At 48.4% G+C, this 25,575-nt stretch overlaps 1 protein-coding gene across 1 annotated transcript in view; it reads right to left on the reverse strand.

Moving 5' to 3' along the window:
• The window catches only part of PLEKHG4B (pleckstrin homology and RhoGEF domain containing G4B), a 70,530-nt gene extending 49,399 nt beyond the window's left edge, over positions 1-21,131 (reverse strand). Inside the window, exon 1 of the mRNA XM_038583393.1 lies at positions 21,035-21,131. Coding sequence (XP_038439321.1) covers positions 21,035-21,076 — 42 coding nt within the window. The 5' untranslated portion in view covers positions 21,077-21,131. The remainder of the gene's footprint in view (positions 1-21,034) is intronic.
• Between the last annotated feature and the right edge of the window lie 4,444 nt (positions 21,132-25,575).

The raw sequence follows: 25,575 nt of genomic DNA on the forward strand, positions 1-25,575 counted from the left end.
ATTTTTAAAGGGACAATGGTTCCATCCGAGATTCCTCTGAACAGCTCACGATACAGATAATTTCCTAAAGAAATTGAAAACAAAACATCGAATTCCCTGGATCTGAAGTGGGTAAGGACTCAGACCATCTGTCCCGCTGAGGGGCCAGGATGCACAGCAACCAGGGAGGTGTGCGCTGCAGTGAGCTCACCTTTGGAAGCTTCCACCACTGTGCAGCACAGCGGGGCACTGGGGTGGCTGAGGCACCCACACAGGCTTCCCTGTGTCTGTCTCTGTCTGCTCCGCTCCCTGCACATGCTTGGCTTTCCCCACCAGACAGGGCCATTCACTCATTAGGAATTGTCTAACTACTCATTTTGTCCAGAAAATGCCAAGATGGTCGGATGTCTAAAAACTCAAGTCACACCTTAGCCACCGGTGACCATCCAACCCATGGGAAGGATGGAGGTGGTCTTGAGCCAGGAGCAAGAACCATGCCCCAAATAGGATGTTCCTCACAGAGATCTGAAGCAAACACTTAACTGTGATAAAAGAAACTGGCGAAGTGGAAGGGCAGGTCCTTAATGACCTATGTCGGAGGAAGTGAAAGGCAAACTGTGGATCCTCCCAGGAAGAGAGGGACTCCTGCCGTGCGGATACCCAAGTCCAGACCGGCCTCCTCCTCCAGACTCGTAGGTGGGCCCTCGTTCTCATGTCCAGCTGTCATCAGCAGCCCCTCAGTGGGTCTCCCAGTCCTCCACCTCACCCGTTCACTTTCTGAAAACTGCCCCGTTTGAGGAAGAGATGGGCAATACTTGCTGAGATCTCTGGGATCCCACAGCTTCCCTGGCCCCTTCTCTGCCCAGTGATTCCTACCGTGACTGAGTGAGGCTCCAACACATGGCCTGGGGGCACTCCTCCACCAGCTCTCACTCTCTGGGCACCATCCCCGCCCAGGTCCTGGTCCAGGCAAAAGCTGCCCAAGGGAAGCTGTCTGTGTGCCCAGAGGCCACTTCCCGGGTCAAGTTGAGGAAGCCTCGGGCAAGCCAGAGGAAACATTTCTCTAGCCTATGCTAATGTGCCCGAAGTAACTGTCAGCACAGCCCCTTCCTGGCTGTCACCTGCCTCTCTGTGCACTTTGTGAGCCGGAACAGCAGAGCATGTGCTGCTGCATTCAGGGTCACAGCCTCACGAGCTCCCCGATCATTGTGCACATGGTGCCCATTCTTGGTCATGGGAAGAGAGGGTCTGACAAATAAACAGACCGCATGACTAGGGTGGCGCAGCCTGAGGGCCATCCCAGGCTCATCAGCATGGTGGCATGTGCACAGTACAGGCCAGCCATTCCCACCTTCACAAAACTCTAACAATTTAGTTCTTTCAAGAGACACAAATTATAAGAGGGAGGAGGCAGATATACATGATCCTGAGAGCAGAGGGGCAAAATGATCACATTACCATGAAACCAAATCACCTGATACATTCAATTCAGCTTAAGAAAACAGGTAAGAATATAGTATATTTTAGGAAGATTTCCACAAGAAATGCTTAAAAAGAGAAAATTATCTCAGTCTCTTAAAGGGTAAAGTTCAGTGCTCGCTTCGGCAGCACATATACTAAAAAGGGTAAAGTTCAATCATCCTGAATGTTTAACATCCTTAATGTTTAAGAAAATGTGTAATATTTTCTTTGTTAATGTTTGCTGGGATAAGTGTGTATGTGTTAGAGCTGAGTGTGTGAATGAAGGAAAAAGTGTTTACAGAGCTGGGTGTGTGTAAGAGAGAAAGTGTGTGTAAAGAAAAGTCTGTGTGAGGGAAAGTGTGTGTGAGAGAGAATGTGTGTGAGGGAAAGTGTATGGGAGAGAAAGTGGGTGTCAGGGAAAAGGTGTGTGTGAGGGAAAGTGTGTGTGAGTGACAGTGTGTGTGAGAGAAAGTGTGAGAGGGAAAGTGTGCATGAGGAAAGTGTGAGAAAGAAAATGTGTTGAGGAAAATTATGTGTGAAAGTGTGTGAGAATGTGTGTGAAAGTGTGAGAGGAAAAATGTGCATCAGGGAAAGTGTGTGTGAGAAAGTGTGTGTGAGGAAAAGTGTGTGTGAGAGAAAAATGTGTACAAAGGAAAATGTGTGTATGAGGGAAAGTGTGAGAAAATGTGTGTGAGGGAAAATGTGTGTGAGTGAGAAAGTGTGTCAGAGGGAAAGTGTGTGTGAGAGAAAGTGTGTGTTTGTGGGAAAGTGTCAGGGAAAGTGTGTGAGAGGGAAAGTGTGTGAGTGAGAAAGTATGTGTGAAGGAAAGTGTGTAGAGAGAGAATGTGTGTGAAGGAAAATGTGTGTGTGAGGGAAAGGGTAAGTGAGTGAGAAAATGCGTGTGAGGGAAAGTGTGTGTGTGAGTGAGGAAGTGTGTGAGGGAAAGCGTATGAGAGGGGAAAGTGTGTTGGAGGGAAACTGGGAGAGAGAAAGTGTGTGTGAGGGTAAGTGCCTGTGAGGGAAAATATGTTAATGCCAGTGTGTGACGGCATCTGAAGGTGTGTGTTGGGGGTAGATTGGTGGTGAGTCATGAGAAAATTAGGGGCAAATCCTTAAAACAGTTCCTGGGCCTTTGGTTGCCCAGGAAGAGAAGGGAGTAGCCACAGGGTCGGGGAGAATGTCTGCGTAGGCACCTCTGGCCAATTCCGCCTGGGCCTGTTCTCTGTAGGGCGCAACTGACCCGTTCACCGAATCTGGCACGCCATCGGGTGTGCAGAAGTAGGAGGGAAGAAAGCAGACAAGGCAAGTGCCATCACGTTGTTGACGGTAAAGGACTGGTTTCTTCGCTCACGACCGGATTCCCACTTCGACCAGAGGAACACACACAGATTTGGGCGGACTTCAAAACCAGGACCTTCGCCTGTTTACTTGATCCTGAGTCTTACTGTGGCTTAAAGTGCAATTCTTTGCCGACGTACAATAGCGGACTGAGCACGCAGAACCCGTACAAAGCACTTAATCACCATTTTGCTGCACTGTGAATCAGTGTGTTGTTACTGGGCCGATCGCAGGACTGCCTTTGCATTTTAACAACGGAAAATGTTTACGTCTGGAGAAACACTTCAGGGCTCTACTCTTCAAAGGATTTATTTTTCCAATTAACTTTAGGTAAAACTTTATGAGTGTTGGGGGAATTTTAAAGTCTAGACCCTTGTCTCTCACACTGCCAGCAACCCCCATGAGTAAGCATGTCCCTCCTGGCACCCAGCCCACAGGAGATGACCCAGCCGCAGCGCACGGGCTCTCCCTGCAGCCCTCCAGGCCTCACATGTACTGCAGATGAGAAGACAGAGGCTAGGGGTTCACAGGCCTTTCGGTGCCCATCCTGGGGGGGCCAGTCTCAGGGACGTCAGAAAAATGCTTGGATGTTTGGTTCTAAACTGTGCATCAGCTGCAAACGGCCTGCTTCTTCCTCCCAGGGGACAGGTCACATGCTAAATGTCAAAACAAGGGTGATTTCTTCTCACCTGGTGCTGAGCTGAAGGACAAGGCCAGCTGATGAACAGGGCAAGGACACAGCAGGGGCGCCCCGTCCAGGGCCCAGCAGGCTGGAGGCACTGGGCCAAGGCTGGCCTGGCAAAGACTGATCATGGAGGCTTACACTTTCACTCAAGTACAACATCCCTAAAGAGGGTTGAAGGCAGAGCCACAGAGTTGTGGGAGGGGCTGTCGGCAGGCTGGGTGGACCTGGATATCAGGAAGACCGGAGCGTCTGCAGAGGCACCCTGCAGGTACCACTCCTGTCTCCTAGAGAAGGGCGCCCCAAGACGAGAGCCTGCTAGGTAGCCAGATCCCCAAGCAGGCAGCGCACAAATGGGGCTCCGAGACTCTCACCCTGCTCTCCCGGCGTAGTCATGAGCTGGTGGTCAACCCCCTCATGGGATAGAAGGTGCTAGAACATCAAAGGCTCCAGCACAGCCCCTGCAGAGACAACTTCCCTGGAGCCACTCCCAATGATACAGGGGCCCACTGCCCAACCTTGTGGGTGATCCCTCTACGTTTGGGCCCCTACACCCTGAGGACAGTGGGGCAGGTGCAAGAGGACAGGAACACAAGATACTCGGCATGAGGTCTCAGGTGGGGTCAGGAAATGACTGAGCAGCTGTGCTAAGGCAGCACCATCCTCCCTGTCCACCTTTGGCAAGGCTGGGGTGGGTGGCTGGGGTGGGGTGGTGGTCGCTCAGGCCCCTCATCTGGTCTGAGAGCTCATCTTGTCCTGAAGCCCCATGACCAGGTCCCGGGGATACCCCAGATACTGCAGCCTGGGACGGGACTCTGCAGAGGGGGACACAGGGGTGCCCCTCACCCAGGCACTTCTACCCAGAAAGTCAGGGTGGCCTTTAAACCTACCACTGTGGCGTTGCCTCTGGCTAGCTTTCATAAACTAAGTCAGGAGGTACAAGTGGCAGCAGGCACCCCCTGCGGGACTCCAGAGTTGTTCCTACAGCCCCTCCAAACAGGGGCCCCGGGGCTGGAGGCCCACGTCAGGCCTATCCCTGTCCCACTTTCCATCAATAGCCACTTTCTCAGCCCTGTGTGGGCCGGTGTGAAACCCACACTCCCCAGGAGGCTAGCTCTCAGCAGCCGACCTGCTTACAGCCACTCAGGCCCTGTTAATAAGGGCCCTCCTTCCTGAAGGGTGCTGATGGCTATCTCTGGTTTCCTGTGCACACAGACCCAGGAACCACCTTTGAATCAAAGAAATCCTGTCTAGAAAGCCTCGCCTCCTCTGCTCTGCTGATGTGCCAGCCGGTCTGCATCTAGCCCGTCTACACCTGGTCTGTGTATACCTCCATGTGGGTCAGCATTTCCATGTGGCTGACTCTCCACTCACTTCTGGGCCCTTCCTGAGCCCAGGCAGCTGTCTGCCACCCGAGGGCTGGGGCTTCTCTCCTGGACCAGTGCTCCCCAGGCTCTGACCCCTGGGCCACTGCAGCTCACCTCACCCTTCTACAGACACTCCTTGGCCTTCCTAACCCTGGTGAGCCTTTTTTGAAGCTTGGAACCGCTCACTCAGCACTTGGCTGTCCTCTGATTCTGTGTCTCCAAAACTGGAGTCTGCTTCTGGCCTGTACGTCAGGTGGCCTGCCCCGCTGCATTCATGGAGCTGTGCTACATCACGAAATGTGTCTGCAGGATCTTTAGAGGAGACAGATGGGGAATGTTTGGCACAAATCGTTTGGGCTCTAAAACCACACTTCGTTTATGGGGAAAGATCCCTGTGAGGGACACTTGTTCTTCATGATGCTGGACAGAGGAAACACCTGTCTGCATCCCAGCAAAGTACCGAGTTGACATAAAACAGAGCTACCCTTCTGTGGTGGGCTGCCGTTCACGGAATCCCGGCCTCCCTGGGGGATGGCAAGTCCCAGTCCATTGGCGGCAGGCACGGCCATGTGACAACAAGATGGCGACAGTGGCAGATACGTACGGGTTCTGACAGAGGCTCTGCGAGCCAGCTCGTGCTCCAACACGGTACCTTTCCCTCTCCCACAAGTTGGGGACCATCCCAGAGTCGCTGTTCCATGAGGCTGGACCACAGGGTAAAACTGACGTGGTGACCATGGTAGGCGTGTAGCATGAGCAGATCATCACCGTGCTGACCACTGAGACGTGGGGGTCGTTGGTTACGCAGCATAACCTGCACACCCTGACCGGCCCTGCCCCTCTCCAGGCAGCCCCCGCGCACACTTTGGTGGGGGTGGCCGCCTCTATCCAGGGGCCCTCCTGGACAAGTGTCTGGTGACACACCTGGAGGGACTTAGCTGTAGTGCATCCTGAGCTGGAGCTGGTCCTCAGCGGCCTCCTGGGGACACCAGGCCCCAAGGGATGGGGATGGAGCAGAAACATCTCCACTCTGCCGGCTTGGTGGCCCCGGGATGGGTGGTGCATTCGGCCTATCTCAGTCTCCACTGCATCTCCGGGAATGTTCCAGGCTGAGAGTGTTCCAGAAGCATCTCAGCTCTGAGCTTCATCATCCATAGCCTTTGCTTTGCCTGGGTGCCAACATTCTCCAGTTTTCAGGGAGAAATGAAAATCCAGAGAATGCCAAGCAAAGTAGCTATTTGAGGGCTCAGGCTTTGGTGCTGCACCCACACACCCGGCCGAAGAGGGACACCCAGAACACAGCTGTTCCAACACAGCCTGGAAAATGTCTTCTCTGAATGTACACACGACTGACCCAACGCAAAACACACGGTCACTTGACTTCAGAAGTTCTAAAGGGGTGTTCACGTTCCGGGGACAATGGGGGCCGAGGGGTCCCGACCAGTGAAAACCCTTAAGATAAGTCTCTGCTGCGGAGTGTCCGGACAGCACCCGTTTGTCATTCTGCGCTCAGAAGCGTGCAGGGGTCCTGCCAGCACAGCCTCCCCCAAGCCTCTGTGTGGGTTGTGGCTGTGGTGCCACCTCCTGCCTTTCCTCCCCCTCAGATGTCCGATCCACTGGGGCAAGGACTTGCCAGGCAGCTTGTGCTCCACCACGTTCTTTTTAAAACTTGTTGGTGGGAATGTGACCTGGTGCAGCCACTCTGGAAAACTGTGTGGAGGTTCCTCAAAGAGTTAAAAATAGACCTGCCCTACGACCCAGCAATTGCACTGTTGGGGATTTACCCCAAAGTTACAGATGCAATGAAACGCCGGGACACCTGCACCCCGATGTTTATAGCAGCAATGTCCACAATAGCCAAACTGTGGAAGGAGCCTCGGTGTCCATCGAAAGATGAATGGATAAAGAAGATGTGGTTTATGTATACAATGGAATATTCCTCAGCCATTAGAAATGACAAATACCCACCATTTGCTTCAACGTGGATGGAACTGGAGGGTATTATGCTGAGTGAAGTAAGTCAATTGGAGAAGGACAAACATTGTATGTTCTCATTCATTTGGGGAATATAAATAATAGTGAAAGGGAATATAAGGGAAGGGAGAAGAAATGTGTGGGAAATATCAGAAAGGGAGACAGAACGTAAAGACTGCTAACTCTGGGAAACGAACTAGGGGTGGTAGAAGGGGAGGAGGGCGGGGGGTGGGAGTGAATGGGTGACGGGCTCTGGGGGTTATTCTGTATGTTAGTAAATTGAACACCAATAAAAAATAAATTAAAAAAAAAATTCAAATTAGAAAAAAAAAAAAAAAACTTGTTGTATGTTCTCCCGCTCGTCCCAGCTTCCCAGACAAGCCGTGTAAGAGCTTGGGACACAGGGCTGAACAGTGCGGCTGCTGAAAGGCTGTTCTGAAGGAAGAATCCAGAGCTCCCTCCCCTGCCCTTTGAGTCATCAGTGGGGGCCACTGGGTGGGCCTCCAGGTCCCTGCCTGGGACACAGGGGTGCCAGCCCGTGCTCCCCGCTCACTCTACTTGGGGCCACACATTCCTCGCCCGACGTGGGGCAAGAGCTATCAGGTGGCTGTGAGGACTGAGGGCTGAGCCACCACCCGGGCAACCCGAAGAGGTTTTGTCTTCTGGTAGATGCTCTGTCTACCAGACACACTCAGAATCTTCCACCCGGCTTTCTTAGGAAAAGCTACCTCTTTAGCCTCTAAGCACCAGTAGGAGCACCCAGGATTTCACCTGGAGGTGTGGGGGCATCCTGGGGTCAGCCCAGCTCCTCTGTCTACCTTCTGGTCTCTATGTAACACTCAGGGGTCAGCAAAGCACGACTCCAGTGGTTGGAAAAAAAACGAAAGAAGAATACAAGTTCAGACTGTGGAAATTATATGACACTCACATTTTGGGTGCCCACAAATAAAGTCGCATTGGAACTCGGCCAGCCCTGTTCTACATACTGCTTGTGGCTGCTTCTGTGCCACAAACGCAGGGCTGAGCATGGGACTGAGACCAGACAGTCATTTGAAGCCTCTGGGCGTACCATCTGGCCCTTCAAGAAACTCTGTTGACCCTACCTCAAGGAAGGAAGTCCTGCAAGCCAAGGGACATGAGTGGGTGGACAAAGGGAAGCCTCCACTCTCCTTTGCTGTGTGCTGGGGATGGATCTCGGCTCCAGCACAGGGACATTTCTGGATGAAGGTGCCACAGGACTGAGGGCTTTTGTGACAGCACCATTTTTGGATTCAACACTCAAGTTCCCACTAATTGTTCAGGTGCAGCTTTATTCTACATGTGCATTGAGGTGGGCAAAGATCTCAGCCTGCAGCTGAGGGGGCAGCCAGTGTTACTAACTTCTACTCATGGTCAAGTGCTTGAAAAATGTCTAAAAGCCATCATTTTAAGTTCTCATTATCCTTTTTTGCATTTAATAGCCTCACATACAATGAGGGAACTCCTTCCCTTGGGAGCTTTGGAGGTCTTGGAATGCACCTTTTGTGCCAGCACGTGTCAGGTGGTTATGTACCCGGGAAGCTCAAGCACAGCACAGGCTGGGGGTCACATGCTCACTTGGCTGTTACCAGGGCAGAAGCAGCTGCAGACACAAGGTCGCACACCAAGGCTCGCCCTGGCTCGGAGCCCCTCATGCCAGCAGCGGCCAGGGAGTGACTCCACTCTGCTGCTCCCCTGCGATGCAGTCCTGCCCTCAGCAGAGAGGGGAAGAGACCCTCCCAGAGCAGCAGAAGGGAGGTCAGGCAGGAGGGAGGCAGGGCTGGCAGGATGAGACAGCCCCCAGGAGGGGCTGGAGGGGCCTATGTGCAGGGGCCAGCGAAGAGGCGGTGAGCTGCGTCCCGGGGCCCAACGTGAGAACAGGGTCAGGGGGGTTCTGTAAATGTCACCCAGGGGTCTACGCTGGCTGTGGCACCACCGCCCAAGGGCACCCATATTTCTGTACATCCGGTTTCTTCATTTGTAAAACAGAAATGTAATTCATCAATTATTCCATAAAGGTAACACCATTCCACAAGTTCTTAGAAAAACTTCAAAGCTCATTTTTTTAATAGAAACTGACAGTGAAATGTTGGCTTTTGAGACATTTTGGCTGAATTTAGTTCTCTGAAGGTGATTAATAACCAATGTGCAAGAGGGACGTTGACCAATCAGCGCAGATTGGTTTCTTCATGCTGAAACGTGCTTTCAGGTGGAAAAGCGTGTTGTTCACTCCTCACACACAGTGTGGCAAGACCAGAAAAGGTTGTGCCAACCTGAAAATGTCCAGCCCAAGTCCTAATGCCACCAAACCTAACTGTCCCACCGGGTCCTGCGTGGAGCCCCGGTCTGCTGCAGAGCACAAGTGAGCCACGAGGCACAGGCACACAACCCTAACTCCTACTTGTAGTTCTTTAGGGGAATGAGTGACAATAGGCATTTCTCCCCACCTAATGTACCTGGAAAATCCTTCGGTAGGAAAAAAAAGTGCTCTTGAAATGTGTCTGCTCAACCAGATGCGTGGCTCTTCACGTATAGAGAGGAAACCTCATCTATTCCCTCTAAGGTTTGTGTTGTCTAATGTTATTCACTGTGAAATTGAGTCAAACAAGCCATTCAGAAGAGCACGGTGAGTTCCCTGTTGTCTGAGTCCAGCCGCTTTGCCAGCCTTTGTCTGACCTCCCCCACTTTTTACCACACAGGTCCAGCAGAGAAACAACTACTATTCTTGAGGGAGGGCTGAAACTAGTTTTCTGAGTTGTACACCTGACAGCAGCCTCCACCTGTGTCACCGACGACACATGTCCTCTATACTTTCAGATACATCCCACCACAGATAACAGAGGAGAGGCGCAAACCGGGTAGGTGGGAGTGATAGGCTGTGCACCTGCACCAGTAGGTGAGAGACGCTACCCTAACATCTCTCTGGAGCATCCTGTGAGAGGGCTCAGCCTCAGCTGTGACCAGAGTCAGGAATCAGCCTGAGTGAGGCACAGACATGCTAGAAAAGTCCCCCTCAGACGTCAGTGTTTCTCAGGCTGAAGGTGGCTTGAAGCTCGCTGGTGCCCAGATCTTCATCTCATTTTAGCCATTAAGGTGAGAGGGCTCCAATGTGGTGTTAATGGAAAACCACACATACACTTTTAAGTGACAAACGATTCCTGTACTTTTCCTAAAGGACTTGGTGATTTAGACAATCTTAGACTGAGCGGGACAGGGGCTGATGGCCGACACTGCTTTAGATTGTTTGGGAATAGGTGCTGGGTCTAGGTGGAAGCACCTTTGTCTCTCCCAGAAGAGGCTGGGGTGAAGCCTTCAAGTTTGCAGAAGTTCTGGCTAGGAAGGCTCCAAGGGACATCTGATGAGGCTGTGCTGGAATGCAGGAAGGCAGATGCACGCGGCAGTTTCATTAAGCACAATTTAAGGTATTTTGGGGAAAAATGCAAACTCTGTGTACATCATGAGAACAACAAAATGTTATTCTAATGAGAAACTCATGACAAATGTGCTTGGAGTGCTAAATCATGCTTTTCACAGTCGCCCTGCCTCAGAAAGTCACGGCTGAGCTGGTTGTATGCAACGTGAACAGGTCCCTGAGGTTCAAACGTGGGCTCAAGAGAGCATCAGAGGAAGGCACACTGGACGGGACAGTTGTGGATCTTGGGTCTAAGGATGAGGCTGGAGCCTGGAGCCCAACCACACCTAGAATGGGTCCAGTGGGTGGCTTACTGACTCTCAGGAATCCAGAATGGAGGGAGACCTTGGAGCACAAAGGACAAACACAGGACAGAGGGAAGGAGGCAGAGGTGCGCTCCGGGAATACACTGACAAGAGGCATGACTGTTGGCAGTGGCCTGGCTCAGTGCACAGGAGCCTGGAGCTGGCAAAGCCCTCACCAGGGGGCCAGTGCATGAGGACAGGGTGTATCCATGCCTGCTCTGTAGGCACCAGTGGGTTCCACACGACAATGCTAGTGGCTCACTGGGGGCTGTGTAGTCTGCACGTCTGCACAGTCTGGCTTGGAAGTACTCAGTGGGACTTACAGCACCCCACCCCCACCCCCAGTCTACGAGCATCCTCCATCCACAGCAGGGACCTACCCCTGTTGTTTAGACCACTGTCTCCAGGAGTCAGTGACACCTAAGTCAGGCTGGTGACCCCATCAGGGGCTTCCCAGACAATGGGAGTTTTCACCTGTGGTCCTGGCATTACCTCTCTTTTCTCCCTCAAAGTGTTCCAATTTGGACAATAAGTGATATGGCCAGCCATTGGTCCTAATGAATCAATCCTTTGTTTCTCCTGTCTCCTCCCTCCTTGTCTGCGCTCTTTCTTATTAGAAGCTGCTCACAGAGGCATCCACTGTTCTCTACACACTAAACACCAAAGTGCATTCACTGAATACCTACTGTGCGCTAAGCACCATGAAGGATATGAAGATTAATGTCTTGGGTTCATAGCCTAGCAGGGGCTGTTAGACAAGAAAACGGTAATGGTTGGTGGGGGGAATAATATTACAGGAGGGGAAAAGAGCACCTTTTGTATGCTTAATTATACATCCTACAATGACAACATGAGGGACACTGACACATGGGTTCTAGTGTCAGGCACTACTGAAACGTTTTATATGAACTAACCTCACACAGACCTTCTATTGACTATTTTTCTCTAGTCAGCTAGTTAGCTACATTTTGAAGTCTTAAAAATTAGATTTAAATTTCTGCCGATTTCCTACCAATTTTGTATTTTTACCTTAAATACAAACTTTTTTCTTAAAAAGGTCATTTCTAATTGTAAAAGTTACAGTCTTAAGATTCTTAAGTTACATTTTTAAAAGTTACATTCTTGTACAATATAATGACATTTAAAAGCAGAGTTATAGGGTAGCCCAGGTGGCTCAGCAGTTTAGTGCTGCCTTCGGCCCAGGGCCTGATCCTGGAGACCCGGGATCAAGTCCCATATCAGACTCTCTGCATGGAGCCTGCTTCTCCCTCTGCCTGTGTCTCTGCCTCTCTCTCTCTGTGTTTCTCATGAATGAATGAATGAATGAATGAATAAATAAATAAATAAATCTTTTAAAAAAATAAATAAAAGCAGAGTTATAAAACTCATTCCAAATCCTCAAAACAAATACTAGAAAACTAAATTTAACAGCATTATTTAAAGGATTATTCACCATGACCAAGTGGAATTTATCCCAGGAATGCAACAGTTAATCAGTGTAAAACATGACATTAATAAAGCAAAGGAAAAAGCCCATGATCATCTCAAATAATACAGAAAAAGCATATGACAACATCCAATATCCTTTCATGATCAAAGCATCTAGAAAACTAGGAATAGAGAAGACTTTTCTCAACATGATAAATGGCACTTATAAAAATCTACAGCTAACTTCATACTTAATGGTGAAAGACTAAAAGCTTTTCCCTTAAGATCAAAATCAAGGCAAGGCTGCCCCCTTTCTCCACTGCTATACAATTCTGCCCTAGAAGTTCTAGCCAGAGCAGTTAGTCAAGAAAAAGAAATTAAAGGAATGCAAATTAGAAATAAAGAAGTAAAATGATCTCTATTTGTCAATGACATGATCTTATATGTAGCAAATCCAGAAAAAGCTACCTAGGGCTAATAGATGAGTTCAGCAAAACTTCAGGGTACAAGAGTAACAGGCAAAATCAGTTGTGTTTCTATATATTAGTAATGAACAATCCAAAAAGGAAATTAATAATTCTATTATATAACAGCATCCAGAAGGAATAAAATACCTAAGATTCATTCTTTTTATTATTTATTTTTCATCATGAAAAGTCTTTTTTTTTTTTTTTTAATGAAAAGTCTTTAATCCCTATTCTCTACCTCCTCCATCTCCCCATGCACTCCCCATCCACTTCCTCTCTGGCAGCCATCAATTTGTTGATGGTTTGTCTTGCTCTCTTTTTTTTTTCCCTTTGCTCATTTGTTGTTTCTTAAGTTCCATATATGAGTGAAATCACATGGTATTTGTGTTTCTCTAACTGATTTATTTTGCCTAGTGTTATTCTCTCTAGCTCCTTCCACTGCATTGCTCATTCCATGGCTCCTTGTCACTGCAAATGGCAAGATTTCATTTTCTTCTATGGCTGAATAATATTCCATTGTATATATATATATATATATATGTCACCTCTACTTTATCTATTCCTCAAATGATGGACATTTGGGCTGCTTCCATAGTTTGGTTATTGTAAATGATACTGCAATAAACAGAGCGGTGCTTGTCTCCCTTTGAATTAACATTCTCACTTTGGTGGGTAAATATCCAGTATTGCAATTACTGGATTGTAGGGTAGTTCTATTTTTAGTTTTTTGAGGAACCTCCATAGTGTTTTTCAGAGTAGCTGCACCAGTTTGCACTCCCACCATCAATGCATAAAGGCTTCCCTTTCTCACATCCTTGCCAATACTTGTTGTTTCTTATGTTATTGATCTCAGCCCTCCTGGCAAGTGTGAGGTGGGATCTCATTGTGGTTCTGGTCTGCATTTCTCTGATGATGAATGATGTTGAGCATCTTTTCACGTGTCTGTTGGCCATCTGGATATCTTCTTTGTAGACACGTCTGTTCGTGTCTTCTGCCCATTGTAATCAGATTATTTGTTTTTTGGGTGTTGAGCTGTATAACTTCCTTATGTATTTTGAGTACTAGCCCTTTGTTGCATATGACATTTGCAAGTATTTTCTCCCATTCTGCAGGTTACCTTTCAGTTTTGCGGATTGTTTCCTTTGCTACACAGAAACTTCTTATTTTGATGGAGTCCCAATAGTTTATTTTTGGTTTTATTTCCCTTGCCTCAGCAGACACATCTAGAAACAGGTTGTTATGGTAGAACAGAGAAATTACAGACTGTGCTCTTTTCTAGAATTTTTATGGTTTCAGGTCTCACATCTAGGTCTCTCATCCATTCTGAGTTTATTTTTGTGTATGGTGTAAGAAAGTGGTCCAGTTTCATTCTTTTGCATGTTGCTCTCCAGTTTTCTCAACACCAGTTGTTGAAGAGATGGTCTTTTTCCCATTGGATATTCATTCCTTCTTTGTTGAAGATTAATTGACCATATTATTGTGGGCTTATTTCTGGGTTTTCTGTTCCATTCCACTGACCTATGTATCCATTTTTACGCCAGTACCATAGTTACTACTGCTTTGTAATATAACTTGAAATCTAGAATTATGATTTCCCTGAATTTTTTTTTTCAACATTGCTTTGGCTACTCAGTTCTTTGTGGTTCCATTCAAATTTTAGGATTGTTTATTCTAATTCTGTGAAAAATGCTGTTGGTATTCTGATAAGGATTGCATTAAATCTGTAGATCGCTTTGGGTAGTATAGACATTTTACAATATTTATTCTTCCAATCCATGAGCAAAGGATGTCTTTCCATTTCTTTGTGTCACCTTCAATTTCTTTCATCAGTGTTTGATAGTTTTCAGAATACAGGTCTTTCACCTCTTTGATTAAGTGAATTCCTAGGTATTTTATTTTTGGTGCAATTGCAAATGGGATTATTTTCTTAATTTCACCTTTTTTAAAGATTTTTTTTTTTTTAATTTATGAGACACACAGAGAGAGAGAGAGAGAGAGAGAGAGAAGCAGAGACAGGCAGAGGGAGAAGCAGGCTCCATGCAGGGAGCCTGATGCAGGACTCAATCCCAGGACTCTAGGATCATGACCTGAGCTGAAGGCAGAACGCTCAACCGCTGAGCCACCCTTTCTGCTGCTTCATTATTAGTGTATAAAAGTGCAACACATTTCTATACATTGATTTTGTATCCTGCGACCTTACTGAATTCATTTATCAGTAGTAGTCATTTTTTGGTGGAGTCTTTATGGTTACTATATATAGTATCAGGTCTTCTGCAAATAATGAGAGTTTTACATAGTCCTTACCAGTTTGGATGCCTTTTATTTCTTTATGTTCTCTGACTGCTGTGGCTAGAACTTCAAGTACTATGTTGAATAACAGTGGTGAGTGTTACCTAGGATACATATAACAAAGGAAATGAAAGATGAACACAGAAAACTACAAAACACTGCTGGGAGAAATTACAGACACCTAAATAAATGAAAAAAACATCCTAGGTTTACAGTTTGGAAAACTTAACATTAAGATGTCAATATTATTCTAAAGTAATCTACAAACTCAATGCAAGCTCTCTCAAAATTGCAATGGCTTTTTTTTTCCAGAAATGGAAAAGACAATCCTCAAATTCATATGGAATTGCGATGGGCCCTGAACAGCCAAAACAATCCTGAATGAACAGAACAAAATTGGAGGACTCAAAGTTCCTGATTTCAAAACCCACTACCAAGCTGCAGTAGTCAAAGCAGTGTGATTCTGTCATAAAGACAGATACACAGACCAACAAGAAAGGATTAAAGATCCAGAAATAAACCTAAACAACTACAGTCAATTGGCTTTCAACTCGGGTTCCAAGACTATTCAATAAAGAAAAATAATTTCTTCAACAATGGTGCTGGAAAAAGTGGATATCCCTATACAAAAAATAAAATTGGCTCCCTGTCTCACACCATACACAAAAATTAACTAAATTGGATCAACGAACTGAATAATATAATAAAGAACTAATATAATAAAACTCTTAGAAGAAAACATAAAGGGAAATCTTCATGATCTTGCAGATGGCAATGGTTTCTCAGATATGATAGCAAAAGCATGAACAAAAGAAAAAATATATAAATTGAACTTTATTAAAAATAAAAATCTTAAAATAAATAAATAAATAAATAAATAAATAAAAATCTTGTGCACTATACACTATCAAGAAAGTAAAAGGACAACCAACAGATGGAACAAAACAATTTGGTGGTTTTTCAAAGAGTTAAACATAGATTTACCACATGAACATGAAATTCTTCCCCTAGGTATGTACTCAAAGAAATGAAAATATTGTACACATTAAAACTTGTAAACACATGCTCACAGCAGCACTATTTGCAAAAGCCAAAAGACAGAAACAGTATAAATGTCCATCAACAGATAAATGGAAACACAAATTGTACTATATCCATACAATGGAATAATATTCGGCCTTAAAAAGGAAGAAATTTCTGACATATGCTACAACACGGATAAAGTCTTAAGGACTTTATGTTAAGTTAAATAAGCCAATCACAAAAGGACAAATACTACACAATTCTAACTATATGAGGTCCTTAGCACAGTCACAACCATGAGGACAGAATGTAAAATGTTGGCAGCTAGGGGCTGGGGGTTGGGGGGAGAATAGGAGTCACTGTTTAATAGTGACAGAGTTTCAGAGTCACAGGACAGAAGGGGTTGTGATGATGTTTGGTTTGTATGTATAAAGTGTATGTTATATATATTTCAATACAACAAGGAAGTCACACACAGTATGGTTCCATTTATGTGGAATATTCAGAGTCCGTAAATCCATTGAGACAGAGGGCACACTAGTGGTTCCAGGGGCTGGCAGAGGGTGGAATGGGGAGGAACTGTTACATGAATGTGGGGCTTTATTTCAGGGTAAAAGAGATGTTTGGAACTAGGCAGAGGTAGTGGCTGCACAACACTGGGAATGTATTAAATGCCACTGAAATGTTTGCTTTGAAACCGTTTATTGTAGGGGTGCCTGGGTGGCTCGGTGGTTGAGCATCTGCCTTCGGCTGTGGCCGTGATCCTGGGGTCCTCGGATCGAGTCCTGCATCAGGCTCCCCACGGGGAGTCTGCTTCTTATCTACCTTCTCTCTGTGTCTCTCATGAATATATAAATAAAATCTTTTTTTTTAAAAGAAACTTAAAAAAAAAAAGAAAAAAAAGAAACTGTTTATGCTATGTGAATTTCATCTAAAAATACTATTTAAAAAATTAGTTCCAGGGGTGCCTGGGTGGCTCAGTCTAAGTATCTGACTCTTGGTTTTGGTTTGGGTCATGGTCTCAGCTTGGGTCATGGTCTCAAGGTTGTGGGATTGAGCCCCACCTCAGGCTCTGTGCCCCACGAGTAGTCTGCTGGAGATTCTCCACTTCTGCTTGTGCTCTCATGCTCTTTCTCGCTCTCTCAAAAAAAGGAATAAATCTTAAAAAAAAAAAAAAAGGTTCCAGAACTTTTCAGAAACTGTGCTAGTATCTGTTTCCCTCATTTGCTACTCTTGCCCTACCCTCCCAGCTCTCCCATGTGGTTTCAGGAGAGGTTATATTCTGACCCCATCGCTGGGTTGGGTCTCTGAAGGTCACAGTCTCTGAACACACAAATATCAGTTTGAGAACTAAATGCTCACTCTGTTACCTAGTGCGGTGCTCTAGGCTGACTGAATCCCAATGATGTGTTCTTTAGTCTCTCTGAATAATCCATAAGGAAAGCTATGGAACCCTTGAACTCAAGTGGAGTCCGTGGCCTATTGATTTGGCACTTCTACAAAAATTTCTTTAAAAAATACCCAATTATATTGTTAAAACAGTATATAATTATAATTGTAATTCCTCTTCCTGGTGCCAAAATACCCTGAAGATAACTTCACTGGATATTTTTCCTTAAGTGATTTGTATATAATTATAATTGTAACTCCTCTTCCTGGCGCCAAAATACCCTGAAGATAACTTCACTGGATATTTTTCCTTAAGTGATTTGGGGAAAAAAGCCAACAAAACAAAACAAAAAACCTCAATCCTTTTTATCTCTTACTTGCAGGAAAACCTTTCTCCCTCTCTGTCATAGAATCACAAAGTAATAGCTAACATTTATTGAGCACTTACTATATCCCAGATGCTTCCTTTTAAAAGACTTTTTTATTTGAGGGAAAGAGAGAGAGCATGAGCGAGCACAAGTGCGGGTGAGGGGTGAGGGAGGAACAGAGGGAGAGGGACAAGCAGGCTTCTTGCTGAGAGGGGAGCCTGACTCGGGGCTGGATCCCAGAACCTGGATCATGACCTGAGTTGAAGGCAGACGCTTCACTGACTGAGCCACCCAGGCGCCCCTAACCAGACACTGTTTTAAGCACATTATTATAGCATTATCATCCCTATTCTGTGGGCTTGTCTGCCCACTCACTCAGTGGGGAAACCAGGATTGGAACTCTGGCTGCAGAGCATGCATCCCCAACCAATGAACCCTCAGCCATGGTGCCTATGTCTCATCCTAGCAAGAGACAGAGCCAAAGAGATCCCAGAGTCCCTCCGCATTCTTCACTCTGCAGGCAAAAGCACCTTATGATTCCCCAACTGGGCAGTGAAGGGATGGGTCAACCTTCTCCAGCCTGTCCTTTCCATTCATTTAAAGTTAATTCAGGCATCTCTTCTGCTCTGTGCACCACTGTCCCCACCCCAAGACACACACACACACAGCACCTTCACTACCTCACACGGGATCTGGTCAAGCCTTTCCCTATAACTGTCTTGGACCTGCTTTAACTATATCACACGTAGATGAACAAGGTTTCCCAGATGCAACTGTAATCCAACTGCTCCCATCTGAGGATGTTGTTTTTGTTCTTGAAAGTCACAGGCAGTGATGTCAGCTTGGATCAGGTGGGAAGCAGTAGACCGGCATCCCACAGGGCAGGCACTGCATCTGTGAGGCCCACAGAAGGTCAGGGCTGGGCAGGGGAATGAAAAGGAGTTTTGAAAGAGGGGGAGGGTAACCATCATGTGACAAGTATTTGCCGAGTTATGCCATGTACTAAGTTATAAGCACTAGAGAAGACAGGCATTCGGCAAAGATCAAGCACGAGGTGATACTGGCTCAGACTCTCCCATGGAAGCCCTCTCATGGCAAAGCCAAGCAGGAAATGGGTTGCGGGTGTGTGGTTGTAGAGGAGGTCCAGGCAGGATGACCAGGGGAGCTTTCTGAGGATGATGCGTAGCAGGGTTGGGGGTCTCTCGGTTGGGGAGCTGCAGACAGGTGGTATTTCTTTGGGGGAAGTGCACATACTTCCTACCTCAGTGACCTGAACAACTCTGGTGCAGAACTTCAAATTAATTCATGTCCCAGATTGCTGTAGGCATTAGATTTAATCCCTGTTTTCAGGTCGTAGAAACATAAGATGTCTTAAAGTCATGTAAAAGAAATTTACCACAAAGTATCTTTTGCACGGTATGATTTTCTCAATGTTGGGGAAAATTCTGTAAGGTCAGACACTCGTCTGACAGTATCTGAAAGCTCTCTAAGAATTTCTGCCTAGCTGTGAACTGAGGAGCCTAGAAACACCTGGCAAGGCATTCTAGCTCTCAGTACAGAAGTCTTCAATTTAGGGGCACTGAATGATGAGCCAGGTTACCTTCCAGGAAGCGTCTACACATCCGTCTTTAAAGTGAACCCATATGGTACTCTGAGGTAGGAAGGCCATGTCTTATTCCCATAAATGAACAGACTGAAGCTCAGAGAGGCTGAACTATAAAGCCAAAGGGCCACAGCTAATAGAGGGTAGATGTGGGTGCACATCAAATTTCCAAGATCCCAGGTCTGTCCCCCAGGCTCCACGTCAGGGTCCAGAGCCTCTTTCTCATGCCACAGGGCACCTACCGTCCACAGCCCTTGTAGGGTAGATGGCTGTGGCAGGATGCCTTCTTATCATAGGACTGCAGATTCTCAAGGTGCCTTAGGATCAACACATACAGGACAGGATATGCCACCTCTCCGCCCACGCCTCTGCCCCCCACCTTCTCAGGAGTGTCAGTTGGGCCCTTAGGTCAGACCCACCTGGGCTCACTCTTATCTGCTGGATCAGTGAGCACCTGGGATAGACGGATGGAGGGATAGAGGAGAGGAGGCTGCCAGAACTGACTGATCCTGAGTAGGGCTTCACTGCTGCAGGGCACAGCTGCGTGGACAGACAAACCACTGCTTCAGGGCTGCTTCTTGGCTGTGAAATGGGTAACCAGCAGGTTCTGAGGAAGGAGGGAAGTGGTGGCATGTGAACTGGGCTTGAATTATTCTCACCAAAAACGCTGAGATCTGGGAATCTGGGGTTTCCTGTGTTTGGTTGGATGATACAACCAGTGAATACACACCTCAGAGAGCCTCGGGGCAAATTCAGGGCCGATTTTATTTCCTTAGACAGGCATTTTTGGGATGCTTCACAAGTAATATAGCATTCACTGGAGACCACCCAGGATTGCCACAGACACAAAGGCCCATGGTTCACAAAGGCCATTTCAGACCAGGCCCACACAAATGGCATAGAATGATGAAGGCTGTCCTGACAATCACAGGTTGGCTGGTACCCAGGGCCAGCCGCCCACTAGAAAGCTCAGGGCCCACCTGGCCACCCACTTGTCCCCTAAAGCACAGTGAGGTTAAAATGTAGTGCTGCCTCAGAATCAGAAGTGGGTTTATTACCTCAGTGTCAGACGCCCAGCGCAGCCAACACAGATACCATCCCACCGTGGATGGAAACCTGTTGCTGTACAGGATCTCAGAGTCTGAGTGTATTTTCACGGAGACCAAAGAGTGACATCTCGAGGTCCTTCCGCCCCCAGAGATCCCGGGGCCTCCCAAGCGGGTTCCAGGAAGCCAGACCTCAGTAGGAGCACTCTGAAATCTGCACCTGACGCGGAGAACCTCCTCCAGGGGCTCCCAGCCCTGCCCAGAGCTCAGCTCGGGTTAGGGTGAGCAGCAGAGTCGTAAGCTATTCATTATGCACAGTTTCAACTACATTTAACTTAATTTTTTAATTATAGGTTTTCATTCTTAATTAGACACCTGAAAGTACCAACTGAACTCTTGAAGTTAAAGTGCTGCTGGTAACAGGAGCAGAGCGTAGTTATTACACCCAAAGCTCTGTAATCCAGCTTCGCAGGAGGAAGAGGAGACAGACAACACTCTCCTGCCTTTCCCACGAGGAGACCAGAGCCGCGTCTAGCCACCTCCCCGCCCTGAAAGGACGCTGCTGTCCCCCAGGCCCCGTCCTCCCCGCCGCCGACCCAGCTCCGACGTAAAAGTCAACCCGGCCGTGCGCTCGCGTCCCAGCCGCCCGAGTGAGCGGCGCCCCCTGGGCCGGTGCCCGCGGCCGCGGCGGGTGAGGAAGCCGGGGGCGCAGCAGCCCCCCTACAGGTGCGCTCCCTCCACACCCGCCCCTGCACCCCTCGGCCGCGCGAACGCAGAGCCGGCTCACCCGGCTCCTCCGCCTGAGGCCCAGGGGCGCTAAACTGGTCTCTAAGCGACTCCCCTCCCGCAGCGCCGGCCCTCGGGAGCCCTCCCCGCCGCCCCTACCTTGCCGCCGCCGGAGCCTTTGTGCGCCGCGCTGAGAGCCATGCTGGCGCCGCCTTTGTCCCACCTCGGAGGGAACGTTCCCGTGAAGGACACTGCCCGGCGCCTCCCTCCCGGCGCCCCGCCCGCCCGCCGGAGCCTCCCCCGCGGGGCGGACCCCTGCCCCGGAGAGCGCCCCTCCTCTGCGGGGGACAGACCCCTCCCCGCCGGGCGGACCTCCTCCCCCTGCAGATCCCCTGCCCCGGGGGAGCGCCTCCCCCTGCAGACCCCCCGCCCCGGGGGAGCCCCTCCCCCTGCAGACCTCCTCCCCGCGGGGCGGACCCCTCCCCCTTCAGACCCCCTGCCCCGGGGGAGCCCCTCCCCTGCAGACCTCCTCCCCGCGGGGCGGACCCCCTCCCCCTGCAGACCCCCTCCCCGCGGGGCGGACCCCCTCCCCCTGCAGACCTCCTCCCCGCGGGGCGGACCCCCTCCCCCTGCAGACCTCCTCCCCGCGGGGCGGACCCCCTCCCCCTGCAGACCTCCTCCCCGCGGGGCGGACCCCCTCCCACTGCAGACCTCCTCCCCGCGGGGCGGACCCCCTCCCCCTGCAGACCCCTCCCGGCGGGGCAGACCCCCTCCACCCTCATTGTGGGGCAGACGAGCTGGGAAGACTGCGGGGCGGAGGCGCAGCTCTCACCTCCCGCAGGCGCACCAGCGCGCAGGTGCCCTCACCTGGGCGGTAGTGGGGGCCGGGAGCGCTGGGCTCCTCCCCGCGAGGCAGGGGGGGCGTGGTAGTGGGGCGTTTGCTTTTACTTTTGTTCTCAGGAAGCCTCGAAGAAGCCTCGGGACCTGGGATTGCATTCTCAGACCAGTGGCTGGGGAGCTGATTTTGATTCCAATTTCTGGACCCTGATTTCTGCTCGGGAAGACCTTCCGATATTGAGTTCCCCAGTGTAAAGAGATTTGTACCTGATTTACACTGGCGTGAGTGGACTAGCTCTCTCTTCCCGTCCAAGTGAGCATATTGGCTGATGGGATACCAGGAGAATCTCGCTGGGGGGCGGGGGATGTCTAACAGAGAGACCCGCCCAAGGGTCTCTCACCTTGCACTGTGTCCTGACTAGAAATATGGGCACTTTGCCATACCACCCAGTGCAGATCAAATGTGCTCATTTAGGGATAAAGTTGAGGTGCACAGATAAATAACCAGCTCTGGAGCACAAAGTCTCCTGGCCACAGGTCACAGAATGAATCAAGTTGAAGGAGGCTGGGATGGGTTGCCCTCCCTTAACCATCACACTGACTTCTTTGAGTTGTTCTGATTATCCCTTGACTCACTCATCCACTCTGCTTCCTGAAACCTCCAGCCCTGTTTCAGTGCTTGGGCACCTGGGTGTTCTTCAGTCCCTGAAGCCCTCCCCGCCCCCCCCCCCCCCCCCCACCATCCCTGCCTCATCCTCCTCTCACTTCCTCTCCCTGCAGGAGTCCTGCCCATGCTGCTGCAGGAATAGGAGCCCTTCTTTATAAACCCACGTGGTCCCAAAGCACCTGCCAGGACAGAACTTGGAAATGTTGGCATGCCTCCAGAGCAGGAAGCTTTGTTCCTGATCAGCTCCTCCAGGATCCAGAGGCTGACCTCAGAAGGGAGTCAGCAGTGTCCTGGATACCTGGTCAGGGTGCAGCCCTGGAATCTCACTCTCATTGGAGACTTTGGAGCCTGCAGGTGTGCCACACCTCTTGTACCTGCACAGGAACAGCCAGTTTTTAAGAATCTGGGTCCTTCTTTGTTGTGTATCCATAGAGTCAAATGTGTTTTCTAAGTTTTCCCCAAAATTTGGACTATTGAGATGGCTTGATTTATTCCAAAAGTACTCATGAATCACTGACTTTTGGCCTGTCACTGCATGGCCCAGTCAGGCCCCTGGGGGGCTGACATTCCAATGGAGGGAGCCAAACAATAAACCAATGAACAGAGAATAGAACTCAATAAAGCAGATGGTTCAGGCAAAGAAGACTATACAAGGAACAGAAGACTGTTCTGTGGGATCTGCTTGTTACTTCCATGTGTGCAAAGGCCCTAGGGTGGGAATGGTTCTGGTGTGCTTGGAGAAGGCTTTATACCTGGGAGCATGGTGAAGGAGAGCAGATGCAAAGCAACTGAGATTGGAAACGCTGCAGGAATAAATAGGTCATGGTGATGAGCTTTGTTTTACTCTGAGTGTTGTGAGAAACCACTGTGGAGAGAGTTTGGGAAGGAAATGAGGTTATCTGATTTACATTCCAAACATGTCACCCTGGCTACAGTGTGGAGACCACAGCTGGAAGGGAGACCTATCAGGAAACAACTGCCACAGTCTCATTGAGAGTGATGGCTGGGTTGAGGTGGGAGCCACTGAGATTGTGAGAAGTGTCCACAGTGATAGTAGAGAAAGCTGAGAGAACCCACTGTGCTGGATCCCTGGAGAATCAGGGAAAGAACAGCGGGGAGGACCACGGCCCCCGCTAGCATACTCTCCCGCATGTAAAAGCCGGAAACTGCGAAACTATGTGTCTCAGATCCCTTGCATCTGAGGGGAGATGTGCCTGGTTTTGCTAATACATGCACCACATAAAATGTGGAAGGAACCACAGGGAGTAGGGACTCTCCCAGCAGACTGGCATTGGAGGTGTTTGGTTCATCTGAGGCAGTTTGGTCTCATCCCTGGCAGCTGTGGTGCTGAGCAGAAGGAAACAGGTGTGTGGGGAGGTTCCCTAAAACAATTCTCCAGTACAATTGGGTGTTTATCCAACATTCCTGCATGTTCCTGTTTACCTGACCCTCACACAGATGCTATAACCTCCCTAATATCTTCTAGTTCATCCCTTACTGCTTAACTAAGCTACAGTAGATTCTGGTGTCTGCAGTTGAGAATCAGCACCAAAACAGCAATTCAATGTTTGGGGGCCTGATCAGCAGGTGGGGAGGCTGGCCCCACGTGCTGAAGTGGGAGAGACTCAGGGAGAAGCAGGCTGGGGAGGAGAGCATGTTGACATCGAGACATTTGTTAGACGTGTTGGATGGGCTGACTGGTGCCGGAACTTGGGCTGAGAGCACAGGTCAGGCTGGGAACACAGAGCTGGAAATACCCACACACAGGTGTTTAGAGATGTGTGACTGAATGTGCAGACAAAAGGGAAGAGGTTGCCATGATTGAACTGGGGAATGTGCCCATATTTAGAGGTTACAAGGGTAGATGTGCCTCCTTCTCAAATACTTACAAAAAATTGAAGAGGAGGGAATATGTTCTAACTCATTCTATGAGGTCAGCATTACCCTGATCCCAAAGTCAGGTAAAAATATCACAAGAAAACTACAGGCTCAGCGGTTTAGCGCCTGCCTTGGGCCCAGGGTGTGATCCCGGAGTCCCTGGATCGAGTCACACGTCAGGCTCCCTGCATGGAGCCTGCTTCTCTCTCTGTCTGTGTCTCTGCCTCTCTCTGTCTGTGTCTCTCATGAATAAATAAATAAATAAATAAATGACATTAAAAAAAAAAAAAAAGAAAGAAAACTACGGGCCAGTATCTCTGATGAATATCCGAAGACACGACAATTTCAACAGCATTTTAACCAATAGAATCCAATAGCATATTAGAAGGGTTACCCACCATAAATAAGTGAGATTGATTCAGGGAATGCAAAGGTGACTCCACATGAGAAAATCCACAAATATCATCACTTTCACAGAAAAATGGGGGAAAGCTTATCTTGATCAAAAGGTATTTCAAAAAATCCAACACCATTTCATGATAAAAGCTCTCAGAAAACTACAATAGAGAGAAAACTCCTCAACATGAAAAACTGTTATTCATGGAAAACCTGTTGACATCATTCAATATGGTGAAAGATCAGGAACAAGACAAGAGTGCATGCTTATGTTACTTCTATTCAACACTGCACTGGAAGTTCTAGTCAGAGATGTTAGAGACAACAAAAGGAAATAAAAGACATTCACATTGGAAAGAAGATGTAAAACTATCTCTATTCACAGTGACACGATCCTACATATAGTGAACATGCCAATGAATCCACCAAAAAGTTACTAGAACTAATGAATTCAGCAAAGTTGCAGAGTACAAGACCAATACACACAAATCAGTTCTGTTTCTATACACCAGCGATGAGTCATTTAAGACAATAATTCCATTTATGATAACATCTAAAAGAATTACTTAGGACTAGGGATCCCTGGGTGGTGCAGCGGTTTGGCGCCTGCCTTTGGCCCAGGGCACAATCCTGGAGACCTGGGATCGAATCCCATGTCGGGCTCCCGGTGCATGGAGCCTGCTTCTCCCTCTGCCTGTGTCTCTGCCTCTCTCTCTCTCTCTCTCTCTCTGTGTGTGTGACTATCATAAATAAATTAAAAAAAAAAAAGAATTACTTAGGACTAAATCTAATCAAGGAAGTGAAAGACTTGTATGCTGAAAACTACAATACATTGCTGAAAGAAATTAGAGATGACTTAACCAATGAAAGAACATTGCCTGTTCATGGATAGGAACTATGTCAAGATATCAATGCTACCCAA

The sequence above is a fragment of the Canis lupus genome, chromosome 34 (genome assembly GCF_011100685.1).
Source record: "Canis lupus familiaris isolate Mischka breed German Shepherd chromosome 34, alternate assembly UU_Cfam_GSD_1.0, whole genome shotgun sequence".
NCBI lineage: Eukaryota > Metazoa > Chordata > Mammalia > Carnivora > Canidae > Canis > Canis lupus.